Source organism: Sander lucioperca, chromosome 22, assembly GCF_008315115.2.
Source record: "Sander lucioperca isolate FBNREF2018 chromosome 22, SLUC_FBN_1.2, whole genome shotgun sequence".
Classification (NCBI taxonomy): domain Eukaryota; kingdom Metazoa; phylum Chordata; class Actinopteri; order Perciformes; family Percidae; genus Sander; species Sander lucioperca.
Genome location: NC_050194.1, coordinates 14,466,981 through 14,479,291, shown reverse-complemented (window position 1 = coordinate 14,479,291; position 12,311 = coordinate 14,466,981). Strand labels below are relative to the sequence as shown.

Genomic DNA, 12,311 nt, shown 5'->3' with positions numbered 1-12,311 from the left:
GAAAAATTTTGCAACATTTTGATTTCCTCTGTAGTTCCTTCATCATTGTCAATTTATCATCTTACACTCCTTACAGGAAATTGAGGCTGATGGAAAACAGAAAGAGGGAGACACCCTGTTGGACTTAATCACAGGCCAGATGTCCAGTATTAGGAGTGTAAACTAAATAAATGGCCATGTTAACAAAATGGAAAAACTCTTTTTTACTGGCCGAAGTTTTTAGATTTGGACGTACTGATAATTGTGATTTTCATATGAACAGTGGACTCCAAAGCACATGCCATGAACTCATCACTGTAAGGCATTCATCAGATAACTAGCAGTTTCAAGTTGATAATGAAAAACATTTGTGTATTCAGTTAGACTGTTTTTGCTCTTGACTCTTGGAAGAAAAACATGTGAACTATGATAAATGAACTGTAGAAAAAACAGTGTCCTAATTTTGATAATACTTGATGATATTGAATATCAAATGGAAATGCTTCAGTGGTGTAAGGAAAGCTCTCAAGGATTATTATGTAAGCAATTAAAATAACCAGTTCTACCAAGCCACAAATGTAGTGCCTCAACATTTAAGAGGAAAGGACACACCAACAGAAAATGTTCTATTCAATCTAAGGAATAGAACGGTAAGACAGCAAAAATTGTGCAGGTGTGAAGACAATATAAACAAAAATAATGAAGGTCTTAAAATCACTTTATTTTGACATTTTACAATGTAGGCCCACAACATAAGGTCATAATGAAGGACTCACCTTAATCAAGAATTTCTGCAGTGAAGTAAATTCCCTGATGAAGTTTGTAATTAATGACATTACCTAAAATCAGTTCACAGTAAAGTTGGGTATTGTGCTCCAGGGCTGTTGTCTGCTTTGCTCAGTTGGTAATCCAGCGCTGTATTTTTGTGTAGGGATGCACCGATCTGATACACCAATTGGCAATGAATACTGACTTTACTAAGGCAACTGCTAAATGTGACCGATGCATATTACATACAGTTTATTCATCCATGTCATCATACATTCAGTGTTTTAACTACCATTCAGTCATGACAGGCCACTAATTCCAAATTCCTCCTGGCTTCATGTGACCTGAGCTGATAAAAATGATCTTAATGAGTGAGAGCACTGGTATCAGATTAGTCATATGTATCAGCAGATACCTTGGGTTGAGATATCTGGAGTGAAAATTTGGATCAGTGCATAATGTTGTGTGTATGTGAATCACATCTGTTCAAGCCTCAATAGGATCTGAGCAGAGCATATCTGTGTTGCCCCAAAAATTAGAATATATCATGCAATCATACATACACAATACAGCCCAAATTACCACAGTTTGCTCAATCCCTGTATTATAGTCTTAACATTTTATAAAGAAAATATACAGTTTGTGGCAGGGTGATTGTTTTGTGCTACATTGCATTTTATTTTATTTGGATCCCATTAGGTTAACCAAAACAGAGGCTATTCTTCCTGGGGTCCAATCAGACACTCCATCAACCTACAACTCAAAATCACATTCCAACACACTATAACACCAACTCTAATGTACAAAACCAGAAAAACAAAACTATATTAAATAAATAAACACAGAAAAAATGCTAAAATAAATAAATATTGCTAAGTAACCTAGACCTTGTATGCAATTAAAAGACATTGTAGCCTTTATAAACCTAACTTTAAAATGATTAAAACAGTTCAAAGTGGGATGATATACCTGTGTTTATAACAATTTAGCATTATAAAAATCTATATAAAATTGTAAAATGAGGAGGGAGTTGGAGATGCTGTTTAAGGAGAAATGTTAATGAATCGTTTCTTGTGTCCTGATTTACATGTAACGTTAACGTTAAAGACAAAGAGTTGCACAACGCCATGTCTCTCTACATTACAGTAGTATTTGTTCATGCTAATGGATCCAGTGTGTTTACATTACTATAGCGCACAGCTACTTGTGTGTTGTCCACATGGATGTATTATACTGTGATAGGCCTACTGATGATACCACTGAGGTTGTCCACTGAGTCTCTCTCAAACCTCAGCAGACTTCGGCTGTCTCCTCTCACGACCCGTCCGCTACACCCATAATTCCCCGCGCCAGGACAAGATGGACGAAAGCAGCGACCGCCGGAGCACAGTGTTTTGGCAATAAAACCTTAAAGCGACGAACACAGAGAGAATATAGGCACGTTTGAAACCAACTGCGGTCATGTGTAGGTGAGTGGGAAGCTAAATAGATTTTAATTTGTGGCGAGTGCTTTGGCTTTGTCGAGATTTACGCGACGGAATTGTCTGGCTCGGGGAGATGTACTGAGACCCAGCATCATTGTTTCTGTTGCATGGGCCGTAATGCGGATTTTCAGTGGGGCAGCTAGCAGCTAACTAGCTAGCTCGTGGCAGCTTGATTGTTATAAACACAGCTGCCTTAAAGCGCAGTTTTATTTAGCTCGGTCACTGGATCTGAAGTCCACATGTACCGCAGTCGCCGAGGAATGTTTTGCTAGCCGAATGTACTGGTAAGCATTATGCGGTTGTAATTACAGCTAAAGTTAGCTAACAATAAATAGAGCGCCAGACAGATTTGATTTCACGAGCGTCATCAAAGCTTGGGAATTGGAGAATGAGCAATTTATGCCGCTGACCTGACTTTAAATCAAACTTGCTGTTTAATTTCTCCTTATCACTGCTATTTTTTTCTGTGAGTGATTCGTGCCATTTGGTTTTAGGATGCTTCCCCTCATATAATTGCATTTTAAATGGTCAATATATGCGTTAATAGCATCAAATCATGGATCCTGTTTAGTGTTAGCCAGCTTGATAGCAACACTAGGTAACGTTAACAGGCTGCTAGCTAAACGTTACATTGACCATAAATGATCAGATTAGACATGTATTGACTAAATGTGCGGGTTATCTGAGACCACAGAACTTAAAATGTTGTTGTGACTTTATTTGAATGATGGATATTGGCTTTAAATGCGTCTTAGCCTATTGTTTTGATTGAGGACGTAAAGGTGCGTTGATTGTCTCATTGTGGCTAGCTTGCTATGCTAACTAGCTGGCTAACTATTATGCATCACAAAAGCTCATCCGCTTTCTGTTGAATTCCGTGTCGCGTAGCCAAATGGTCGACTGGTCTAGACTAAACAATACATTCTCACTCTAGTCTTCTGTGCTCGTTTCGATACACGTAACACTTAGTATTCGACTGCCCAATTTGACTGAAATGTCTAGCTGTAGTTGACCTAGCTAAATATCGTTTGTTTTAGGCATGTGTAGTGAACCGATTAATTTGCCAATATTGCAACCATTGCCCCCAGCTCTTGCATTCATGTTGGTTTATTAGTCAAAGATGGCAAGCGGCGTAGTCCAGCATGCATCAAAGTGCGAAAACAATAGGGATGTCTGTATAAACGCTATCAACCTACTGCACAGATCTGATTTTGGCTACAGTCCAAGACACATGTGGTGCTAAATGCCACAAGCAGAACAATACGGGGTGAGGATTGAATATTTAGGCAATTTTGGATTGATTTTCCTTCTTATATTGAACGATTATATTGAGTGTAGAGCTTCCCAATTTTTACTTTGCAGTCACTTCATCATAGATCATTGATATTATTCATCCTAAATGTGTGTCTTTTGGGGCCTTTTTAACCACAGTTTTGTATTTTACTAATACCTTGGTACACATTGACTCCATTCATTTATCTTCTATTAGAGTCTCGTGAATACATGTTATATACAATCTAGTTTCTTTCATGATGACTGACCTCATTTATTCATTTCACTGATAAATGTGTCAATATGCGCTGCTGTATTTCACAAAGTTTCCCAAAATGAAGTGTTTATTTGAATTCAGAGGTTTCTTGTGATTAGTTTTTTTCCTCGGTGTGAATTAAAGTATTTTTTGCAACATATTTATTAGGGGTTCCAGTTACTGTACGCAATGCTTCCTTTTTAGGTAAAGCCTAATAAATCCAATTAAGTAATGAATGGGCGACTGAGAGGAAATTCAGAGAACATTGTAGTGCACGCAGTACACACTGTGAAGGCTATGTAGCAGTTACTAAATTTACTTTACTGGCAAGACTTAGAGCTGAAATGTTAAACGAAAGACTTGGGCTACAACAAAATGTGACTGTTACTTTGAATTGTATGCTTATTAATGTCTAAAATCATCAATACTTAACATGACTCTTTTTTTTTTTTTATCTGCCCTCTCTTTCAGGATATTCTTCTCCTGCATTCCTCTTTAGATTTATTGCCCTCCTTCTTCCCTGCACAAAGCAAAACCACCACTATGAGTATTATCCAAGACAAATTAGGCAATGAGTTTTTGCGCAACGGTGGCATGGATCCCAATTTTGCACCAGGTATGCTTATGTTCAGCCACCTGCCGCCCGTCACCAGCTTTACACGGCTGGCCTCCCAGTCCGTTATGGGCGAGCTTCCTCACGAGATGATCCTGAAGAAAGAACGTGACTCGCCCCCGGAACACCATGGAGCCACTGCTGTGAACACCGGGGGCTTCCTCCAAAGCATGGGCATTAAGCAGGAGCGACTAAACGAGCTGGATTACCGTATGCCCCTCTATGGCGGGGGTGGAGGAGTAGGGGTGGACTGTGCTGAAGGGGGCGCGGGGAAGAGTGGTAATGACATGCCGGACATGTCTTTCGGCAACCACCACCACCAAAATCACCAGAACATGCTCTTGCATGACCTCAGCCTCAGCAACGTTCGTTCCCTTGGAGAACCGGTGAGAAAGGGTTGTGGTTCTAAATCTTGTTTAGAATATATTTAGTTGAATTTGACATTCATTTGCCAGACTGCCCTTCTTGTGCTTAGTTTGCCCCCTTACTGCTTAAGCACAAATTGTGACAGGCTTTTATTTGTAGACCTTTGTTTCCTCTTGCAGTAGTGATTTCTGCCTCTATTTGCCATTTATAGACTGTGGTAAACTTACCTTGTCGTTTGACTTTAGATGCATGGAAGACCGGGTAAAGAGCCAAAAGAGTCCTCAGGTAGAAGAGGGCGGAGGAGCAATGGGGATGGGCAGGGAGGCAAAGCACGAAGAAAACGCAACGATGCTGCAAAGGTTAATGACTTATCTACTTCCTCATCTCTGTCACTACACCAGAAGAAAAATGTGTTCTTTGGCTAAAACATATCAACACATGAAAAAAAGGCATTTAGCCTTTAAATCTGTTTGTGCTGTGCTAACATGATGTGTAGAAGTCAACAGTATCTTACTTGTACTCTCTCCTTTTAGGCCATGATGTTGGATGCAGATGGCGCATACTTGTCCCCCAACTCAAAACCACATATCTGTGAGCACTGTAATGCTGCCTTCCGCAGCTCCTACCACTTGCGCAGACATGTGCTCATACACACAGGTGAGAGACATTCGCTGCTTGTCAGTGCTTTACTTTTCTCTAGACTGAGTATTTTTCTAGAATGTATACATTTAAAGTATGTCTAAATTAAAATGTGTTTACCAACTATGTCCACTACTCATTTCACTAAATGCACCATTGCTGATTAGATCTCATATGCTGAAAAAAGTGATATAAGATGCACACAGGATATGTTAGTTCAGAAGCAGAACAGATACAGCTACAGAAGGCAGTCTAGTTTGTGTCAAGACTGTAAAGTAGCTGCCAAATAATAATAAAAGTATGCTTAAGATCCCTGTTGTAATTTGTATATATACATTATATAATATACATCCCCAGATCAATTTGCATGGAATCTGGTATAATGTTATCTTACCTAGATTGCCCAAAAAAAAACACAATTTTCCATTAATAAACACAGCACTCTCAGGACCCCTTAGACATTAAATTACACTCTTCACTAACCTCCCCTCTCACTAATTTGCCCTTCACCACGAGTGCTTGGGGCCTTACTTGAAACCAGACATCGCTAAAGCCAGGGATGACTCAATGATTACTCATGTATTTCTGGATGTCTTAGTCATTCTCTTTGCTGGGAATTCTTTTTTTCGCCCTCGGTTTATTTTAAATCATTTGCCTTGATTTTTCCTTGTTCTTCCGAGTGTTACTGTATCTGACAAATGGTCTCTGCAGTCTAGAGTATTTGTATATCATAATTTAGACATGGGAAACGGTGTTCTGTAAATACACAATGCAATGCACTCAGTTTTTTCAGCATATTTATTGTTAGTGTTGAGACTGTTTAGCATGTCAGTCTCATACATCCTATTTTGTATTCATGCACCAGGTGTTTGATGAAATGACACGGGTTCATGTGTCATTGTGACCATATGGTTAACGCAGTTATACGACAGGCTGAGAGTTAATTAATTAATGTGGTGAGCGGATTGTTGTACTCTTGATCGCACAGGTGAGAGGCCTTTCCGGTGCAGTCAGTGTAACATGAGTTTCATCCAGAAGTATCTCCTCCAGCGGCACGAGAAGATCCACAGCGGTGAGTTGCTGCATGTGGATATGGAGTGAACTGAAATGTTTTGGAATGACTGCGTCTGCGTTCACTTGTCACCAGTATCAGTTTATATAAACCTTGCTATTGTGACACAAGGCCTAACACTGTCATATGTCTTTTGCAGGAGAGAAGCCTTTTAGCTGTGACCAGTGTAACATGCGCTTTATCCAGAAGTACCATATGGAGCGACACAAAAGGACACACAGTGGCGAGAAGCCATATCGCTGCGATACCTGCCAGCAAGTAGGTTATATCTAGTCTGTTTGCTAAGTAGCTTACCACTGTTTTGTCTTTTAATTTGATGTATTTTGGCTTTGTATATAGGCTACTTATTGAATTGTCCTTTTATTGAATAGTGTGTATGAGTAACATGCATTATTATCATTAGCATGTGGGCAATTCAAAATGTTGTCTTTCTGTACTCCAATCCCTTATAAAGCCATTCAGTGTCAGAAGAGTTCAGGGAATGTAATGTTTTCTCATGAAATTCAATGGTACCTTTGCAGTATATTTTCTGTTATTAAGAAATTAATAATATATAGCATTTTAAAACTGCTTCCGTCAATTCAGTGGAAACTAAGCTTATACTCTACTTTTAGTTTTTCTCAAGAACAGACCGGTTACTGAAGCACAAACGAACTTGTGGAGAAGCCATAAAGAAGGGCCTGGACCCAAGCATGCTGGAGCTCAGCGAAGCGGAGCTAGGCCAGGGCAGCTATTCACTCACTCAGGGAAACTCTACCACCTCCGGGCGCAAGAGGGCCAAGTCCAAAAATGGTGAGGGCAGTGAGCGCAAGAGGAAGAAGAATTCCTCTGCATCAACAGCCTCGTCCTCTGGGGGGATGGCCCGTGAACTGGGCCTGCAGGACTTCAGCATGGAGCACCCCTCGGGCTCTGGCCCCACCATGCAGGGACGTACTCCCAAATTGGTCTTTAAAAAAGCTGGCCGCAAGGGCCTGGACAAGGGCCTCCTCTCTCTGGAAGACAGTGCTGACGGACAAAAACGGTTGGGCCACAAGCCTGGCTCCATGGATCATGTGGAGGTTTCCGACCTTGATAACATGGGTCTACTCCAGGGAGCCGGGGGCAACAAGCAGGGGCCCACCACCAGCAGCAACTACGATGATGCAATGCAGTTTGTGAAAAAGCGGCGCTACCTCCATGCAGTTAACAATGACTATGGAGCAGGCTCATTGCACATGGCATCCCAGGGCAATAGTGTCATCCAGGGCTCCCTGGGGCCTGAACCCACGCTGGCCATGCTGGACTCCTCTCCTTTGGAACTAAAGCACGACAAGTCGGGCATTCCAGATGAGGTACTGCAAAGCCTGTTAGACCATTATAGCCATAAGCCAGAGGGGACGCACCACCATGACGTGACTTTCGACCTGTCCGACCACCCACACCACGTAGACCTCCAACCAGCAGCCCCTGTTACCCCTGAGCTGGAGGATGACTCTCCCAACGGTGGTGACAAGACAGCAGTGATGAGCGAGTACTCGAAGTTCCTCCTGCAGGCCCTTGAGCGCACCAGCCATAGTGGACCCTTCCCCAGCCTTGGCCCAACGGGGCCTTTCCCACTCCTGTCCAGCAGCTCCAGTCCCACGGGGCCCTTGTTCTCAGACAAACACGTGTACACCACATCCCCAATGGATTGTGGCTACCCGCCTGCTGTCTCCTCCCCACTGCCCATCGTCGCCCCTTCATCAAACTCCTCCTCATCCTCCTCCAAGTCCCACTATGGCATGCTCGTCGGCTCCCCCTCCCAGGCAGGCTACCACATCAGCTTGGAACCTACTAGCCACCAGCAGCTGACTCCATCTCAGGAGCTAACTGAGCAGTTGGAGAAGCAGCACTCCCCTGGCACCTTCAACCTACCTCCCCAGGACCTGACTCTCTCAGCAGAGGGCTCCAAGGGGCAGCAGCCCAAGGCTGGAGGGAGCGCTGCACCCACCAACGGCTCCAGCTACCCAGACATGTCCCCACTGAACCCCCCTAAAGAAACCACGTACCAGATCGAGAACTTCGCCCAGGCCTTTGGTTCCCAGTTCAAGTCAGGGCGGGGGACCCCTCTGAGCTATGGCAGTGATCCTGGGACAGAGGTCGACCATCGAATACGGACTCCAGTGTCAGAATTCTCAGGGTATACCAGTTTGTTAGCTGACGTCAGTGAGCCAGTGAGTACAGGATCAAAAACCCAGACAAGCCAAAGTTTCAGATAAGGGTCAAACGAGGTGAATCCAGTAGGGGGCTGTTCTGTTACTGTCCATACAGTCCCTATACCCATCCTAATTTTGTTCTTGTAGCAAAGTTTTGTTTTTTATACACTGCCATTACATGTTAATACAAAAATGACCAGGGAGGGTCTTTCATGGCCTCAAATGCAATTTTTAAAAAATATTCTCATTTTTATGATGTATTTAGTCGCTTCATTTTTGTTTAAGAGTAGTGATTTTGATATGAACGTACCGTAGATTTAAATGTAATTTAAAATATTTAGAGGGTAGCTATGAACTTGCTTGATTTCTTTTTCTGAACCCTTGTGTTTTACCAATCATCATACCATTGTAAAGTAATAATGAATAATGTTGATAATTTCAATAATAACATTTGTGGCAGGGAAAGGCCCAGAATTCAAATGGCAAAAAAAGTATATATTGTCTGTTACAAGAAACGTATTAACTCAGGAAAATAGGCAAAATTGTGTAATAAGACTTTGTATAATGAGATGCAATTAGCACAGTTTTACAGGTGTACTTTGAGAGTACAAAGCATTGAGTTAGTGTTTTTTTTTTATTTTTATTTTTTTTATAAACTCGTCAGAACAACAAATTACAATACATGATCACGTTTGGTTTCGACTGCATGTTGTTGAGATTATGGTACTGTTGTGTCAATTGTGAAGACATCCACATTTCTTTTGAGAGCCACGTGTACATGAGGTAGTGGAGTTCAGCACACAGCGTGTTCTGAAGTGAAGAGGATGTTTGAACATAACTGGCTGTTCTGTCGGCATTATGCGTCAGTTAATGAAGCCTGTCTAACCGTGCACTCCTCTGGTTGTGCCCACCGGTGGCCAGTAGAAAAGACAGCTTAGACAAAATTCAACCCATTGCTGTTTCGGCTGTCTCAGAAAGCAGTGAACATGAATTTGTGATCTTTTCATCATGCTGTTGCTGAAGTCACCACTTTTCTACTCCACTCCTTGCTGTTCCTTTTTGTGTCAATGGAATCAAACAAGCACTTTTTTAAACAAATCATCATTGGAAGCAACAACAAACCATTAAATTTGCATATGTGATACGATGATTATTAATATTATTTTTAAGAGGAGAAAACTGTGAACGAGGGAGGGAGGGAGGGAGGAACGGGGGGGGGGCGGGCGGGCGGGCGGGCGGTGTTTAATGGGGTTTGATAGGGGTTGACTAGGCATGACCATGGGCATCTAAATGTATTTTGTTGCTTTTAGAAGAAAGCGGGAGGGGGAATTTTTTTTCTTTGTTGGGCGATGTTGTAAAAAAATGATTTGCCATAATTTTGTAATACAATATTCTGAGAGTACCTCTTTGTATTTAAGTGTTTGGAGAGACAGGCTGACATGCTGGAACCCTTATATCTTTGAACCCATGAGTATGTTGGATACATACCCAAACCCTTTTATTTATTCTCCACTAGCCACAACACAACTTAGTAGCTGATATTTTTGGCAAGTAATCACCAGACCTGCCCCCACCACCCCCCATCCCTCTACGTGTAATGATTTTTTTTTTTTTTTTTAAGAACCCCACTGTTGTAATAATTGTAAGAAACTGCTTCAATAATAGTTAAGAAACAGAAACGTTATCACCTCCTCTCCCCAAAAATGCAGCCCTGCACTCACAAGAATAAACAATGGCCTTCTTTGTCTTCCGTGGCTAAAGCTATTCTAACCCGGCAGCCAGGGTTGATATTTAATTTAGTTGATTTCCTGTGAGCCCTCCCCCCCCCCAATTTCCTTTTCCTATGTCTGTGAGCTCCACAGCCAAGAGACTTTGAAGCTGCTCAGATCACAGGGAACAAAGACTGACTGACCAGCCACCTCACTCCAAACACACACTATGCTTTTAAAGGAGAGAACAAGAGTGGGTGAGAGACGGAGATAAAAAAAAAAAAAAAAAAAAAAAAAAAGACAATACGATTGACCTAAATATACCTCATATCACTAAAGCGTAAGAAAGCAGGGACACGCATTTCATGTATGTAGTGGAAATATTTGTAGTATAGGTTTCGATATATTGTATAATCATTTAACACTGCCTGTGTTTACAATTATAGAGCAAATGACTCGTCAAAATGCAAATGTATTTTTTTTTTTCTGTAAAAACATCCACGCCAAGCAGTGTTGCATTCTAGATGCCTCATAGAACATTAATTCTTCTCATGTTATATCCCTTATTTTTGTTACTTGCCATAATGTGTTTTGATATGATCTCTAGAAGGATATTGTTTACAAAAATGTACAAAAACACTAAAAATGTGTGTTCTCAATTTTTTTTTGAGTTTTTCTCCAGTATGCATGATAAAGACATTTTTTGTATGGCTTTTTTTCTGACTGTCACCTCAATACCAAGTTTTGTAGCATTCCTTTGTCTTATTTGTTCTAGACCCCTTGTGTTATGATTTCCCAGGCTGTACCTGTTATTGAGATGATGAACGGATTAGAGAAGCCAATAAAAACTTTTTGTTACAAAAAAGTACACAGTGTGGGATTTTTGTCTCTCAAAAGCACTGATTCTCCAACACTAAAATATCAATCCCGGTATTGTATATTGGAAATTGACTTAATCATATAAGGTCTACTACACTTTTATGCCACTGCTATTGTTTATTTGCATATTAAGAACGTCTCTTATTTGGCCTTTCTTTTATATTGTATTTAATATCCGAATATGTGCCATCCCAATTTCGTTGTATTGTCTTGCACAGCAGTAAAATGACAATACAAGTTTCTTATCATCTTATATTACCCAGAAAAAAATAGTCTACATTGTTTGGCAATAATAGTTGAATATCATTTTAATTAACCAGGATTGGGTATCATATTAATTCATATTCAAGAGTGTCTCATTTGAAGATAAATGTCCTGCACTTCAATACAAATAAGTATGAGCAGCAATGTGTACTTTAGTATCAAAAGTAAGTACAGGTAGTGAGAAAGCTTTGTCATATCTGCAATATATACTGTATTTTGCCTGCTTAAACGTCTTCCTCTCAAGACTGTTCGTACTGTAGCGTATTCATATCTATCCCTTACTGTTTATTGTACATTCTTGATTCTATATATTACTGTTTATTCTGTACATTACTTTGTACTTTTACTGCTTTTTGGAGTAAAGTGGGTTTTAATACTCTTTATGCAGCTGAAGTTTGAATTTCAACAGACACAGGAGTCACTGGATAACACTGACTTACAGTGGATGCACCTTGCTCCTACTGTGAGTAAATCCAGTTTATATTATGTCCTGTCCTAATTATTAATTATTAACTGGTATTATTAATTAAAAGATCAAAGGACTCCTGTGATCTTTTAAGGGATAATGTGTTTTTTATGTGATGGTGAATCATCCTATCATTTAGACATGAGGCCCTGCTGCCTGAGGATGGAGCTGTTTTCCACCAAGTAACTCAGGATCTCCTGACAGACATAAACTCAAGATGAAATATTGATAGTTACATTGATTCTACAATATCAGTTGCTTGAAATATTTAGCATGTTTTACAGGTGACCTCCTTAAAAGGTGCTAAATGTAATGTCAACAAGACTCTTGTTTTCACACTGTTGACATTGATGGCTGTGAAAAACCTGTT

General features: G+C 40.6%; 1 protein-coding gene across 2 annotated transcripts; it reads left to right on the top strand.

Annotated features, from left to right (window-relative positions):
* The first annotated feature begins 2,076 nt into the window (after nt 1-2,076).
* znf281b (zinc finger protein 281b) lies at nt 2,077-9,317 on the top strand. 2 transcript variants are annotated; one of them, XM_031315013.2, is made up of 7 exons: nt 2,077-2,216; nt 4,231-4,758; nt 4,984-5,097; nt 5,272-5,395; nt 6,366-6,449; nt 6,589-6,707; nt 7,064-9,317. In XM_031315013.2, exons 2-7 carry the CDS (start codon nt 4,303-4,305, stop codon nt 8,684-8,686), a joined length of 2,520 nt encoding a protein of 839 aa, XP_031170873.1. In that variant the 5' UTR covers nt 2,077-2,216; nt 4,231-4,302; the 3' UTR covers nt 8,687-9,317. The 2 variants fall into 2 exon arrangements, with proteins under 2 accessions (XP_031170873.1, XP_031170872.1); XM_031315012.2 differs by having other exon boundaries at nt 6,357-6,449.
* Nucleotides 9,318-12,311: the final 2,994 nt, after the last annotated feature.